We start from the raw sequence: 16,877 nt of genomic DNA on the forward strand, positions 1-16,877 counted from the left end.
TCCATCATCCCCACAGCATGATGATGTGGGGCTAGTATTGGCCTGGTGATGAGCGGTGCCTGGTTTCCTCCAAACATGACGCCTGGCATTCATGGCGAAAAATGTAATCTTTGTCTCATCAGACCAGATCATTTTGTTTCTCATGGTCAGAGTCTTTCAGGTGCGTTCAAGCAAACTTTTTACGAAGAAATGGCTTCCGTCTGACCACTATACCATACAGGCCTGATTGGTGGATTGCTGCAGAGATGGTTGTCCTTGGAGAAGGTTCCCTTCTCTCCACAGAGGAATGCTGTAGCTCTGACAGAGTGACCATCAGGTTCTTGGTCACCTCCCTCACTAGACCAACATGTAGCGAGCAGAATTAAACTTAAGGTAGCGGAGTGAAAGTGGTAAAAGTAAAGAGTATGTTGTATTAAAACTACTCAGACAAGTACAGTTATCCAAAAAGTTACTTGAGTAAATGTATAACAAAATGAATGTAGCACATAACTACCCATCTCTGGCTATACACACATATCCAAACACAATCAAAACGTTAAACGTTAGGGAGCACACCGGAAAAAATATCAAATCTCAAGGGAGTTGCTTGAGAAATAATTTTTGAGGAACAGCTTTTCCTGTGTTCATTCTTTTTTTTATGTAATAGTATTTTCATTGTAAACACATTATGTTCTATCACTGTGACAGTTTACTACAGGTACTTGGACTTCTGGGGTAAAGGAACGCAAGTCACAGTTACATCTGGTAAGTCAATATTTGTGGTAATTATATTCTACTGGAAAGGACAAGTACATTATTTCAATATTTCTGATTTGGTGCAATAATTTATTGATATCAAGTAGTTCCAGTATTCGAACAGTAGAATTAGACCAATTTGCCTATCTTAAGTAGACAAATATATGCTAAAATCTGTGAGATATTACATAACAATTGAAAAAAATACCTGACATGAGTATAATGAAGCTTTGGCGAGTCCATTCTTATTGGTGGTTTGACAGGTTATTAAAGCATACATTAGCAAATTGATCTATCATCGACAGCAACAGAGTCTTATGAAATATGACAATGATTATTTTGCTTAAATTTGAGTTTCTGCACTGTGGTATCTTAATAATCAAACAGGTTTTGTTTTTCTAAGCTTTTGAGTGAGCTATTCCATTTATAAAGATGTTTTCCAATGTTAAGAAAAGGTTCACTCAAAATGTCAGATAAAGGAGAATTAAATAATTTGTGATATTTAAAATATAATAAGGTCTATTGTGCAATTTGATCTACAATTTAAATATGGTTTAATATGGTGGGTGTTATCTCTTCACCATTTTCATGGAATTGTATCATAACCGACTACTTATTTTCTTTTCCTACAATTTGAATATGGTTTAATATGTGTCTTCCCTTTACTATTTTCATTTAATTTGATCTCAACTAACAACTTGCTTTTCCTTTCACAGGCACACCAGTCCCACCAGTTCCACCCACTGTCTTTCCTCTGATGCAATGTGGCTCCGGAGCAGGAGACATGGTCACTCTCGGCTGTCTGGCCACCGGCTTCAAACCTCTTCCACTGACGTTTGCGTGGAGCAAAGACGGGGCCGATTTGTCTGACTTCATTCAGTATCCTTCAGTGGAGAAGGACAACCTTTACACGGGAGTCAGTCAGATCCGAGTGAGGCAAGCCGACTGGGACAGCAGGGCCAAATTTCGATGTGTCGCCAAACATTCAACTAAAACTGTTGATGCCATGATCACCAAAACAGAAGGTAAGTCATGTTTACAGCATATCTTGTACTGTAGTCTTAAAATAGGTACAATGAATGTGACACAGCTAAAGGTAATCACAGTAATGTGCTGTCACTTTTGTAGTATATTTGGATTCAGTGTATTTGAAGTCGTTGAAAAAATATATATTGGTTTTCAGATGCCCCGGTTTTAGTATGATTGAAAGTGGGTTATTTTGTATTCTACACAAAATAACCCACTATGGAGCCAAATTAAGTTGTAGTGTACAGTAATAGTCAAACAAGAGCCCTAGAATATGTATTTCCAGACTGTCACTGAATGCACCACACTGCTAGTAGCTCATCCTTGTCAGTAGTGCTCCAAAAAGGTAAAAGTGATGTTAAAAACTATACCTGTTTTTAAAAATATAATTAAGCTCTGCAAAAAGTGTTTTGTGTAAATATATTTGGATATCTGGAACGGGGTAATTAGAAATAGATGATTTTTTTATGTTACATTTTTTTTACACACAACACATTTATCTGAAAATTGCACATTATTTCATACTATCCATACAAATGATGTTATTGTTGGTGCTAAAGCCAACAGTAAGGTGGAAAGAAAGGTCTGACTCTTCCTTGTGCAGCTGCTTACTCTGCCTTGTCTGTCAGGGAAATAATTGTTGCAGCAGTTTTTTGCTTGCTTTTTGTTTAATCTACGCTTGCTTGTCTCACATGCAGGTTGTGTACGATCTAATCTTGCTGTTTTAGTAGTGTCGACCCTGCAGAAGCCATGAGAAATAGCATTCAAATGACGTTTTGAGTTGTGTATATATATTTGTTGTGCAGACATATACTTAATATGTTCGTGTTTCAGAGTCCTTTTACAAGTTGCCAACTCTGAAAGTGTTGGCCTCCTCTCATGGTCAAGATGAGGCTTCAATCGTCTGCTTTGCCAAAGATTTTTCCCCAAATGTTTATGACTTCAAATGGCTGTATAACGAAGAGGACATCTCCCACGGAATAGAGCAGGTCATAACTTTGTCTAAGGCCAGAAAGACTGCAAATGGATCAACGCTTTACAGCGCGGCGAGCCTCATCACGCTCAAGTCCGACGAGTGGTCATCTGGCACCACTGTAAGGTGCGAGTTTAAGGGGAGGGACGCACATGGAGATGTGTATATCAACTCATCTGTGAGCAACACGCGTGCAACAGTTTTATCTAGTGAGTACTTTTCTATTTGTTTATTTTAGGCTGTGTTCACACTTTGGTTAAATCAAACTCTGATTGCAAACAAAGCATGCAAAAATTACAAATATGTAAGACTCTTTGTGTGTGACAACAGGGTGTTTGTAAAAATTAGTGCGGTCAAATGATTAATTATTCAAATCTGATTAATCACACTTTTGAATTGGGATGAAATGTACCTTTTTACCTGCTTGCATTATTTAAATGACCCTAAAAAGGCCCCCGTAATTGGGCACAAATGTAATTTTTAACGTGACAATGACATACAGCAACATTTTAAAATGTTTTACTTGAATGCACTGCTCAAAAATTTAGAGAAAGTTGTATCCTAAGTTCCCTCGGGGGTATTTTGAAATTAAATATGCCAGAGAGCACACCAGTCGGAGTCCTCTCACTCATCTCTCTCTATAAATATACCAACCCACGCACCTTTTAGGTAAAAATCCACGGTTAAGGTAAAGGAGCATGTGCGGTCAAAATAAATTGCGTCATTAATCTGTGTATATGCATGATTAATGCAATTTTTTAGTTGATGAATCACATGAGTTAACTCGTTACATTTAACAGCATTAGTTTAATTATATTTTTACACCAAAAAATATTTTGCAAAAATTGGTTTGAATCAAGCGTTTATCCTCACCTCAAGAAATGGGTCCATTATGTTTGTGGTACAACAAAAAATGTATGCCACCTTTCAGGTAACCATCTGCAGTTAAAGTAAAGGAACATGTATGCTCAAAACAAAATGTGTAATTAATATGCGTGTACCCATGATTAATGCACTATGTTGTGATTAATTACATGATTTTACTGCCCTAGTACAAATAAGCTGGTAAAAATAGCAACGTCTAAAAAACAACTCATTTTGGTTTGAAATAATTGAGTTAGGTCAATAAAAGTGTCCAATCAAGTCCTTCAATGCATATATTTTTGGTCCGAACCACCAGTGTGAACGCGGGCTAAAATGCAACACACTCAATGTAAATCACACAACGGCCTTGAAAAAGTCTTCCTGTCCATTCAACAGGTGAAGGATGCCCGGAGGCGGATGTCGATATACAGATCAGCGGCCCCACAATGGAGGACATCTTTCTGAACAAAAAAGGCACGGTGATATGTCAGGTCAAAGTTAGCAGGCTATCTGTGCAGAGTATTTTGTGGGAGGACCAGGATGGCAACGAGATGGCCGGGACCTTGAAAGCCCCCCCGCCGGGCAATTCGGGCCCATTTGAGACTCGTCTTGACATCACGTATGACGAATGGAGCAAAGGCAAAGGGCGCAACTGCGTGGTGAAGCATTCAAAGATTGCGCACCCAGTAAAGAAAGCCTATAAAAGAACTGCTGGTAAGAAAACTGTAAATGTTTGATACTACTTCCTGTGGTCAAATGTTGTTCTGTCGCACTTGCAGATAAATCACCTCAAAATCCTGCGGTGTTTATGATGCCTCCAGTGGAACAAACTGTTAAAAACATGGTTACCCTGACTTGCTTAGTGAAAGACTTCTTCCCCCAAGAGGTTCTGGTGTCTTGGCTTGTCGATGACAACCCCGTAAACTCCACATACGTCACCAGGACCACCCAACCTGTAGAAAACCAAGGCGTGTATTCAGTCTACGGCCAGTTAACGCTCAGCCTTGATCAGTGGAAAAGGAACGGTGTGGCGTATTGCTGTGCCATTTACCACCAATCTGTGGCCAACACACCCAATGTCCTTGTCAGGTCCATTTCATACAGAACCACCGATAACGTCAACATGGACGACCCCAAATTGTGCAAGGCCCTGTAGATGTGTTCTGTGTCACTCTTGTCTTCTCTTCTTTGCTCTTGGTCGTTTGCTGCATGTTTAATGATATTGTGTGTCCATTTCAAATCAAAATAAATAAAAAAAATCACTTTGCAACTGTTGTATGTCGCAAGCTGTTCATGTTGTCCTTATTTTTAGCTACGTGTGACTTGCAGTGTCACTAATCATGCAACAAGGATTAATAGTATGTTGGGGTTTTGAAAGAGAGTATTAAAGTCCTTACTCGTAGAGATAGGTGGTCTGTGTGACTTGTCTTTATAAACGTCTTCTTCCTCTCCTGGGTCTTGCCCTAACAAACACAAGAGAGATCATGTTTTAAAGACACACACTGAAATAATGGAGTCTTTCAAAAGGCAATTCAGGGTCTCCAGTTATATAGCACTACCTGTACTCATAAAATCAACATTATAGGACATATTTCTTTGTATAAACACACAATACAGTAATAATAAATACAGTGTGTATTGAAGTACTACTGTACATCCACCAGACTTCCTGGTGGAGATGAGCCACCAGTGGAACAATGCTGTGGAAGCCGAGCAAGATAACATGGGGAACACGGCGCTCGCCTTCATCATTCTCTTTCTCATCACGCTGCTGTTCAGCATTGGAACAACTGTCTTCAAGGTAATAATACAACTTTTGTATTTGAGTTGAGCACTTAACTGCTCCTTTACATACTGTAGGTGAAAATAAGTCTGCAATATTTCTAAAGAACATTGGTTGACGGTAAACATTTTATACAGTAATGCACTTTTTGGGGAATTTTGTCCATCAATCACAATCTTTCTCTGAGACCAAAACACACGTCATTCCCCTTTCTCTTCATACTAAATAGTAAAAGACTGCTAGTAAAAGGCGGCTAACAATACAGGTAAAAGTGATACGATCTTTTTCACCAAACAAGCCCTTCAAAAAACATCCAAAAACCTCCCACACTGTTTTATATACATGCTGTAAGTATGTACGTCATGTAGTAACAGGCACATTCATGATAACATGTAAATTGCTGCCACAACCTTCTACTATAATACTAATATTAATAATAATGGATTATATTTATATAGTGCTTTTCTAGACACTCAAAACGCTTAACAGTGAGAACTTAGAACCCATCATTTATTCACTAATTGATGGTGGTAAGCTACATTTGTAGCCACAGCTGCCCTGGGGTAAACTGACGGAAGCGTGGCTGCCAATTTGCGTCCATTGGCCCCTCCGATCACCACCAAACATTCACTCACAATCATACACAGTGTGGGCGGCACTGGCAGCAAGGTGGGTGACATGTCTTGCCCAAGGACACAATGGCAGTAACTAAGATGGCGGAAGCTAGATTCGTACCAGGAACCCTCCAATTTCTGTACGGCCGTGCTACCATCTGAACCCTACCTTAGAAGCAATGTAGCAGAAAAAGCTAAAGCTCCTTCTTGTTTATTTTGTGGCGAGTCGCAGCCTACGTTATTAGCAGCTCAAGCCAGCTGGTAGTTAGTAGCTGACTACTCACTATAGTGGTACTTCGGTTTTTCTACACCATAAAAGTAGTTCCTCTGTGTTAGCTCCTATAATAACAATGTCGCTATAGGTCACGGCATGTAACTAGTGCATTGTTGGTGTTTTTTTTAAGAGTAGATGAATCCGATATGTCCGCATTGTTAGCCGCCTCTTATTAGCAGTTTTTCACCATTTAAAACACACATACAAGATTGTCTCACATAAGGATTGTGGATAATGGGCAAAATTCAAAAAAACAATTCCCTTTAAATTCTATAGACGCCTCATGAAGTATAACTATACTTTATTTGTTGGTTAGCCTTAAGCTGGAATTTAAAAAATAAATATTTATTTGTCCAAAAAGACAATAATACTGTAAAAAATTACATATTAATATTCAAGCAAGTAAATATTTTAAAACTTCAGCCTGAAATATAAATCACATACCAAATAGGCTATTGATTATGTACACAAATGTCTGCTTTTCAAAAAACTGCTCTATAATATATTGTACATATTATAATATTAACCCTTTAGAGTACAGTGGATTTTATGTTGACAAAGTTACCAAATTTTTGTCCAAACACACACATACAAGAGTCAAGACCGAAACTAATCATACCATTGGCCAATTTTTGTCCAAAGTCAATCAAAGTAAATTTTTTGTTCAAATGTGAATACAATAAAAGCTTGAAAAGCATTTTTTCCCCACAACTTTTCCTCTTGTTCATCATCCTATTATCTCCTGTGTAATTTTCAAGCAAGAAAATTGTAGGTAACTTTAAGTTGAATTTGCAAGGTTTACAGTAGAACTATGCATACTTTTGGGTTTGACTGTACACTTTGTTTGATAGACACACCATTATCCACCATCAATAGTGACACACACTTATCATTACAGTAGCAGGGCAGCCATGCAGAAATATTGCTGCATGCTTTGAATGGGAAAAAGTAGGGGGAACAAAAGTCTGGTGGAAAAATATAAAAATTAAATAGAAAGAAGTAGAAAGCCACTAGTCCAAATTGACATCTAAACCTAAATTATTACATGAGTTTATGACAGGATAGTGTGAAATCAAAAATGTAGTTTTTATCGGGTTTAGAAGGAAATTTGTGACACTGCAAACATATGTGTTGTTTTTTGTTTAGCTTTAGCAGTTTGGATAATTTAAGGAAGACAGATGGTACAAATGGTTTGGAAAACAATTGAATTGCACAAAACATACCAAGGATCTCTTTTGGGATTTCCAATAGGATTAATAAGTCAGTCTGTTGTGTGTATTAATTGTGCATTTCTTTAATATATTTTTGTTTTTTTTCTCTTTCAGGTCAAATGAACACATTTTTTGAAATGAACTGTAAGTAATCATATTGATTTACAATTTAAAGAAAAATAAAAAATAAAATGTGGGTGATGCTTTTCTTGCAGATTTTTCCTCAGAAATTCAGAATGACCTGAAAAAGCTGCAGCTGGAATGTACAAAAAAAGAAAATAACTTTTTAGTGTGTTATAAAACAAAACAAAACCAACTTTAAAGATGTGTCCGTGTATGAAATGTATTTAAATATGTCATCATCTCTTCTCACACCTGGCTTTTGTCATGCACTGTTGCGCCTCGCTGAGTTTCACTTCTGTGTTTTTTCTGTACTTTTATCTTCTTCTTTTTTTTTAAAATGTTGCTTATGCTCGCTCAAGCGGAACCCTTTCCACCTGACTGTTAGTACTATAAAACTACTTAAAACTAAAGACACCTGCACCTTTAGAATTGTGACAACAATCTGAAGGTATGTGCAAGTAATTTGCTACATATAGAGAAATAGCCACATGCGTCATATACGTATTTTCTATTTCAACAGAGAGGATGGAGAGGATTGTGTCTCCAAACATGACATTGTATCCGCTGTGGGAGGGCAACCTTGCAGGAGACTCCTCTGTCAAACTTAGGTGCGCCTTAAGTGGCTTCTTCCCGGACACGCTGAGTGTCGAGTGGCTGCAGGGCAACCGAATCATCGACGGCGTGCAAACCGTGAGCAAGTTTCAGAGTGTGACGGCCCCACAGACCTTCAGTCTAATCAGTGAGATTGAGCCTGATGTAAAAGAGTGGACAAACGGCTTAAGGTTTACCTGCAAGTCCACTCACAACAAGGTGGAAGAGAAAAAGTCAATCAGTATCTGTGAAAGTACGTATGTGTCTGCCGTCTCGCATTAACACAGCTATTGTCATCGTCTTGTAACAACGGACGTGTCGCCTGGCAGCACAGGCAAGCGTCCCACCTTCCGTTCATGTGGAGCTCCCCAGCTTCAAGGAAGTCATGACGGAAACATCCCAAGTGAAAGCAACATGTTCGGTGCGCACCGCATTGGATGCCGTTGTCACATGGCAGCTGGACGGCAAAGCAGCCAGCGACCAAGCGAGCGCGTACGCTAATGCGTCTCACGTCATCAGTACTCTGACAGTGTTGCCTGATGTGTGGAGACAAATCAGGATTCTCAAATGTAAAGCGGCGCATCTTTGCTTCCCGGACGTCGAGGAGACCGTACGTGTGTCAGGTAGGACGACTGAACAAAATCGGAGTAAGTCCACTCCTCACAACTCAACAAGTAGTCAGTGTACAGCTTGTCCATTTACTACGTACTGAAAAATGACTCAACACTCGGCCATTATTGTCCAAACAGCTGGGAACAAAAGTGACTATACCAAGATAACATCATGGCCTGAAGATGCATGAGTACTGCCGGCACTGGTGAGCTGCGGTTCTTTAAGGGACATCCAACTGTGACATTGTGAAGTAGCCCACTTCCTCCACTGTAAAGTCAAACTACTGGCTAATAATTGGATTACTTGATATATATATTTACATTATGATGAAAAAGAGAGGACCTAAAATGGAACCTTGAGGAACACCACTAGTATAACTAAAAAAGTTGAACAAATGACTATTGACTGCATCTGAAGTAGACAAGCAACAGCAACACCTTAGTTACATAAAGTGTATTAAAAAAATTTAACTGCCAAAAAGGACTTGAAAGGGTTCCTTGAGGAACGCCTCAGTTATGTAAATCACAAGGTTAGACCCCAGTTTTCTACGTTTGCTAGCAAGGTTGAAATGTCTGTGCAAAGATCTGCCAATGTGTTTACATTGGTCCAAGTTCCTCTACCAGGGGTCGGCAACCCAAAATGTTGAAAGAGCCATATTGGACCAAAAATACAAAAACAAATCTGTCTGGAGCCGCAAAAAATTTAAAGCCATTTTACAGATAGTGTGTCATGAGATATAAATTGATTTAAGAGGACTTAAAGGAAACTAAATGACCTCAAATATACCTACAAATGAGGCATAATGATGCAATATGTACATATAGCTAGCCTAAATAGCATGTTAGCATCGATTAGCTTGCAGTCAAGCAGTGACTAAATATGCCTGATTAGCACTCCACACAAGTCAATAAAATCGACAAAACTCACCTTTGTGCATTCATACGCAACGTTAAAAGTTTGGTGGACAAAATGAAACAGAAAAAGAAGTGGCATAATGATAAAACACGTCCTGGAAAGTCGGAGAAAGTTATACATGTAAACAAACTACGGTGAGTTCAAGGACCGCCAAAATTAGTAGGACAAAACGGCGCTCGCCAAATACTCGAATCAGTGAAGCATGTTTAATATAAACAGTGTGATTTATAACAATTAGGGAGGTTTGTGTCATGTTTGTCCTTCTACAGAAACCATATTAAAACAAAAAATATATTTTTCCCCTCCTCTTTTTCCATTTCTCATACATTTTTGAAAAAGCTCCAGAGAGCCATTAGGGCGGCGCTAAAGGGCCGCATGCGGCTCTAGAGCCGCGGGTTGCCGACCCCCGCTCTATACTGTACAACAAGAGCATTTGTGTTTTTAGAAATTGGCTGCAAAAAATTTTATTTGAAGATTTTAACTGAACTCGGGGGCCGGGATGATGTCATTTTAATTTTCCTGAGGGAACTCTCCTGAAGGAATCAATAAAGTACTATCTATCTATTACCGGCGGCCGCCAGTTGAATAACCCTGCAGTACAAGATGTACACTGACTACTCTAAGTTTCATTTCCATCGTATTGTACTTTGAGACTATTAAATAAAACGTTAGCTGAAATGTGAGGGGTGTATTTACTGTACTCTGATGAGCTACTGTATCTTTGAGAGACTGAATTCCACCTTTTATCCTGTTATGATCACTTAGGTGTTGCAGTCACCGCTCCACTGGTGGAGATGAGGCGATCTCTTGCAGATTTACAGAATAACAACAGCGGCGTGTTCGAGTGTGACATCACGCAACTGGACGCCATCGACCTCTACGTCACATTTCAGGCCGACGGTGTGGATATTTCTAACAAACAGTATGTTGATCTCCCTGAAGGCCTGGGCCCACATTCCATCCGTCCACGTTTCAGTTTGCACGAGTCCTACAGGAAGAGTGACGCAAATTTAACCTGCAAAGTGAACCAAGGCTTCTCCGACAGCTTCCGGTCAAACCCCATATACGGCCTTTTTGGTGAGAGTCTGACTCATCAGAGCTGGATTCATTTGACACAATAATTTGAACCCATTTTCCAACAGTGGACCCATCAGTGGAACTCTTTCTGGCCCCCAGTGAGGAATCGAAACCTCAGAGGGTTCTGTGCTCTGGTCGGGGCTTTAACCCTCAAATTAAATGGTTCAGCGAGGCTAAGCAGAGAGCGCCATCAATTACTAGCATCAGCATGAGTGCGGATGGACGTGTGGCTGTGACCAGTCAACTCCACGTCCCACCGATAGAGTGGCAAACTGGGAAGGTCTTCACCTGTCGAGTGTCTGACAAGTGGCTGAATAAAAATGTCACCAAGACCATCAGCATTTGCTCCGGTAAATAATCATAAGTACGCTATTGGCATGATGCATGAAAAAAAGACAACTCATAACATTGTCCTTCAAATATCTGCATTCGTTTGTCCCTCAAGAAAAATATCGGCTTCCCAAAAACTGCTGTAAAAATATTATTCAATATTTTTTCCACTTTAGCTGTGACAGTCTTTCAAAATCACTTAAAAGCATTAAAAGAAATGTATACATACAGTATATATCATTTAACCCTTTGAAAGCAACTGTTTGCTGAACTATCCATCCATCCATCCATTTCACTACCGCTTATTCCCTTCGGGGACATGCACCTGGAGATAGGTTGATTGGCAACACTAAATTGGCCCTCGTGTGTGAATGTGAGTGTGAATGTTGTCTGTCTATCTGTGTTGGCCCTGCGATGAGGTGGCGACTTGTCCAGGGTGTACCCAGCCTTCCGCCAGATTTTAGCTGAGATATATTGTTCCTAAATTCAAAACAAAAAATATTTCCATGAAATATATTTTAAGGAATATTTCCTTAATATTATTATCATTATCATTGTGCTTTATTTCAATATCATCATTATTATGATGTTTATTTTATATTATCATTAGGCCCTAAAATAGGTTAATGAGTGACAACTTTGTTGATTTTTCATGCATAAGTTCATTGCATTGTTTTTCTATTCCTTCAAAATAAATATTAAATATTCATTATATTTTGGGGCTTTAAACCTTCAAAAGCCATTATGCTTAAACCACACTACTATTTATTATTGGGAATGAAATAAGAATAATACAACACACACTTGCTATTACAGTAAGGCACAAGTGCAGAATTGTTTTTCTGCTCGCTTTGAATAGGAAAAAATAGCGACATCTTGTGGACATTTATATAAATCTAAAATAAAAGACCAGTAGTCCACATTAAGATCTAAACATAAACATTTGTAACTTCTGTTAAGATAAATGTAAAATCAAAGGTTGTATTTTTATTTGTTTTCATACAAGCATTTTTAGTCTTTAGATTACAACACTAGTGTAATAATAAAAAAATAAATATCTTGCATATTATACCTACTGTAAATCATACAGTAGATACATCACAACCAAAATGGCTTGCAAATAAAACCGTGAATGGCACAAAATGTTCAAAGATTTGAAAAGGATCTTAATATTTGTTTCTAATCTCACATTTCATGTTATTTTACAGTAACCCCAATATCATCCCAACAAGTTGGAGTGTTTGTTCACGGACCCCCACTCACAGAGTCTCAGCAGAGGGACAAGGTGACCATTACTTGTCTTTTGGTTGGCCCTCGACTTCATGATTTTGTCATCTCCTGGAAAGTAGATGGGAAGAAATACTCTCAGAATTCCCACACGGAGGAGCCGACTCGTCACAGCAATGGTACAGAGACCTTACGGAGCTTCCTCAGTGTGCCAGCAGATGACTGGGATGCATATAAACAAGTGTCCTGTGAGGGACAACACAAGTGTTCCAACCAGGGCCATGAGGACTACATCAGCAAAAGCAGAGGTATTGTCTCAACATATATTCACATTTCCACCAGATAGCACTATCACACCATTGTTTTTCATCCTGGACAAGTATGTGTGTGTATTTGTATGAGTGTGTTTGCACAAATGTGTGTGTGTCTGTGTGTGTGTGTGTGCCATGTGGCATTTTGACACTGTTATAATTACACACTAAAAATAACATTGCATGTATACTGAAAATAGCATTTTTTTTTTCTCTAAAACAACATTAGTTAAAAATGTTTACAGTTTTTATTTTTATGAAGGATAGTTGAGGTTTACGACTTTAACTAGTGAAGGTTTAAAGCAGATGGAAATAGTATTCATGTAAAATTGTAAACATTAGGAAAAAAGTGCATTTTGATATTAACAGTATGAATGTAAGAATTTAAAAACGCATACTTAAAACAAAAAATCTGCTACCAGCACAAAGAAATGCTGCTTCTTAAGAAAGTTGGTCTTTCACATAGGTTTAAAAAAAACTTTTCACATTGATCCTACTTAGATTTCTCCTTTTTGCAGTTTAAACAGTGAATTTTCCAGGTTATAATAGTAACAAGAGAACACGCACGCACGCACGCACGCACACACACACACACACACACACACACACACACACACACACACACACACACACACACACACACACACACACACACACACACACACGCGCGCACACACAAAATGTAATTAAAAAAAACTTCAACTCAGTTCATATTTTTTGCAATATGAAGAGTTTAAACATTATAAAAACGAAATAATATATATGTTTACAATTTGGACTAGTTTAGATTTCTTTTAAAATGAAGTCTAAAAACAGTTAAAGATAATATCATATATTATATTTCAGTACCCTCCAGGAATTTGCCAATTCACGCAAATTCGCACCGTCACCGCACATTTTGTCCTCCAGTGTAATTTTTGCCAATCAAATGTAATCATAATAATATTATTATGATTATTATTATTATTTTTGCCAATCGAATTTGTTTCTGATCATCGCTCAAACGCGCACAGTAACTGTCTAACCAAAACTTATTAACACTTTATTGCTCAAACCGCACAGCTGTCGTCCTCCCGTGTTTAGCTCACACCTTCTTCTGGGTTCTGTCTACGGCGCTAAGCCTTCTGCGTAATGTAGTATAAGAACATTTAGCAACAGACCAGCGTCCCCACTTTCTAGTTTACTTGTATTTATATATTTAGCTAACCTTTTTTTATCCAGAGTAAGACAATCAAGAACAGATGCTTATTTGGAATATTGACCTAGCAAAGAGGCTGCATTTACATGTTAGAGATGTTGAAGTGTGATGATAATCTCTCATCATCGTTTATTTACGAACAAAAAATACCGCAAAAGAAAATCTCAACAGTTCACAAATGCTTTTAACGTGCGGGGATGAATGTGTTGGAATGTAAATGAATGTTTAAGAGAGATAAACTCTTTTCAAGTGTAAACTAAACATGGATAATGTCTCCAACTTCTGGCCGAGGCACAATTAAGAAGTTTTTGTTCCTGTTTCTTTTTATAATTATTTGTAATTATCACTATTATCACTTTTCACTTATAAATGTGTTTTTGTGTTTCTCTTATCAGACTTGTATCCACCAACAGTGCACATAATACCACCGACCATCTCAGAGCTGTCACTGTCTGATGACCTCACACTGACTTGCCTAGTTTCTGGATATTTCCCAGATAACGTTATAGTGTACTGGGAGAAAGATGGTCAAAGATTGCTTGACTACACCAACAGCCCTTCGTGGAAATACAGCAGCAGCAATACTTATTCAATGAGCAGTAGAATTAATGTGTCTAAAACTGAGGACCACGAATCCAGCTATTCTTGCGCTGTCAGACATGAGTCATCTCAAAGTCCTTTTACGAGCACTATAGAGGACATGTTTGGTGAGTAAAAGTCTTAACATGACTTTGTGTTTGCACTACATACTTCCTTACAACTTTCATCTCCACAGCCACAGTGACTCCTACCCAACCGTCAGCCATCTTGCTCCAGGGTCGTGGTGAACTGGTGTGTCTGGTGTTCGGCTTCAGTCCCGCGTCCGTTAACGTCTCCTGGTTTCTGGATGACACCAATGAGCTGTCGGACTTCAACACCAGTCAACCCAGCAGAGGCCCAGATGGGAAGTTCAGCATCCAAAGCCGCCTTCGTCTGTCTCAAGTCAACTTGTTACCTGGGGCGGTTCACACCTGCAGGGTGACACATGTGACCGTTACACTGACCTTGAATATAACCAATCCAGGTACTAATGAGCTGATTTATGATTATCTTGCAGAAAAATAAACTCATTTAAAAAATAATTCCACAGTGATTTTGCCGGATTGCAACGTCTTGGATGACATTGCTCATGCAGTTGTTAACCAAGATATCAATGCGGAAAGCTGGTATATGTCTGCCACATTCCTTGTCCTCTTTCTCATCTCCACCATCTATGGTGTGGTGGCCACCCTGCTTAAGGTGAGATATGGATAATAATTCTATTTTTAACATAATTTTTTCATTGTATACAAATGATCAAATTTAATGTGAAATTTGACCTCACTTTATCCCGCTTTTTTCTCCTTTAGACTAAATAATTCTGTCAGTGGAACAGATGAAGACAGTGGATGTTTTATTGAACTACTTTTGACATATAAATAAAGATTTGGTTCTAATACTGTATCACTGGTTTATTTTTTGCTTTTAACAAAGCAGTATCACAACAACATAAACAATAGAATATTGTTTCTGCATTAAAATATTTTAAAAAAACAAAAAAAAACTAATATAACACACCCTCAGTTACTCACAGTGACCACAAGAGTGCACCAAAGTTTAAATTGTAGTAAAGCTTGCTTGCTTGACAGTTTCGTTATACATGCTTGAAAATTTTAAAAAAGTATTGACAATACTTAACTAAAGAACCATTTCTTTACAACAACAGATATGTTTATTTTATTTTGTTTTATTTCCATTCACAGCATTTTTGAAAGTATGTACCCACTCCCACTATACTGTCTGCATGTGTTGTGTATATAGTGGGTTTAAAGGAATTTCCATCTTGGAGGGATGACAACTCAGCAACATCAAGGACAACTATTGGCTACCTCTGCTATGAATTGGCTTTGTCGATGTGTGATTGGCCGGGGACTTGAGTTAGTAGGCCCAAATCTGTGACGCTGTTGCTGGGATGTGGATGCAGCATGCGGATGCCATCCTAACTGCCAAGGGGCCGGTAACAGGGATGCATGGCATCAGGCCCATGGGACGGCCTGAGAGGGTGTCACTGTCTTTGACCACCGTCACATCCCATACTAAAAAAATGAGTTACAGTATATTTGATAGGGAATTATGCTAATGTTTAGTACAATGTAGTAATGTGTATGTGATTTGTAAAATAAACAGTCTTGACGCATCTATAAGATGGTATTTTTTACTGTATAAAAAATTCTGAAAAGATGGGTGTCTTGGAAATGTATACATGCTAACCACAGGTGTCACCAAACAACGTTTGCCCCCTTGCACTTTTCACTCACATCCATAACCAAGGTTGGCTAGTTTTTGTGGCACAAAATAAAATGTAGTTTGTGGCTCCATTTCGGTCTTCAATATTACAAGGATTTGATTTGTAAGTAGCTAATCAAAGTGAACCCGCCAAGGTTTCAAATGTCACTAGTTATTGAAAATATAAATAGTGTGCATCTAAATTTAGACATAGTACCTTGCACCACAAGTGTAGTTTTCCTCTGTCAATGGTAATGATCCTGCCACATGTTAACATACAGAAACTTTGTTAAACTTTTACTTCCTCTATTTAACTTAGATGCACGAGTGACTGGACCCTACACTCTTCCACAAGTGGGTCAAAAATGACCCATGTTAGAATCAACGTGTTTTCATGCCATTTGTTGTCATTTTGGTGAAGAATAATCACTTGTATAATATTTTGTAATATATTTAGGACCACACAAGAATGATTTCATGTTTGAAATATCTTTATTCTTCACTTTTCTTCTTCACAATTTACATTTTTTTTACCCAGAACAGCAATAGAAAAAATTTGAACATCCATTGTGTGTGCGTGTGTGTATGTATGTCCAGTCATTGACAGTTCCTCTTTCTTTTCCCTGTTTTGCCTTGTCTCATCATTGTATGCAGTTCAGACAAACTACCTGTTTCTGGCTGTGATCATTGCACACAGGTACATTGCATT

General features: G+C 38.4%; 1 protein-coding gene and 1 gene segment (V, D, J or C); both read left to right on the plus strand.

Moving 5' to 3' along the window:
* LOC133642557 (uncharacterized) overlaps positions 1-15,344 on the plus strand; it is a 44,115-nt gene extending 28,771 nt beyond the window's left edge. Inside the window, exons 5-15 of the mRNA XM_062036823.1 lie at positions 698-744; positions 1,452-1,760; positions 8,124-8,447; positions 8,524-8,817; positions 10,487-10,798; positions 10,864-11,148; positions 12,337-12,663; positions 14,260-14,571; positions 14,640-14,927; positions 14,994-15,142; positions 15,253-15,344. Of these exons, the coding sequence (XP_061892807.1) occupies positions 698-744; positions 1,452-1,760; positions 8,124-8,447; positions 8,524-8,817; positions 10,487-10,798; positions 10,864-11,148; positions 12,337-12,663; positions 14,260-14,571; positions 14,640-14,927; positions 14,994-15,142; positions 15,253-15,261 (2,656 nt within the window). The 3' untranslated portion in view covers positions 15,262-15,344. The remainder of the gene's footprint in view (positions 1-697; positions 745-1,451; positions 1,761-8,123; positions 8,448-8,523; positions 8,818-10,486; positions 10,799-10,863; positions 11,149-12,336; positions 12,664-14,259; positions 14,572-14,639; positions 14,928-14,993; positions 15,143-15,252) is intronic.
* LOC133642553 (Ig mu chain C region-like) lies at positions 3,956-4,790 on the plus strand. The segment is given in 2 exon segments: positions 3,956-4,312; positions 4,378-4,790. Coding segments are annotated over 2 exon segments (645 nt in total).
* Positions 15,345-16,877: the final 1,533 nt, after the last annotated feature.

Source organism: Entelurus aequoreus, linkage group LG25, assembly GCF_033978785.1.
Source record: "Entelurus aequoreus isolate RoL-2023_Sb linkage group LG25, RoL_Eaeq_v1.1, whole genome shotgun sequence".
Classification (NCBI taxonomy): domain Eukaryota; kingdom Metazoa; phylum Chordata; class Actinopteri; order Syngnathiformes; family Syngnathidae; genus Entelurus; species Entelurus aequoreus.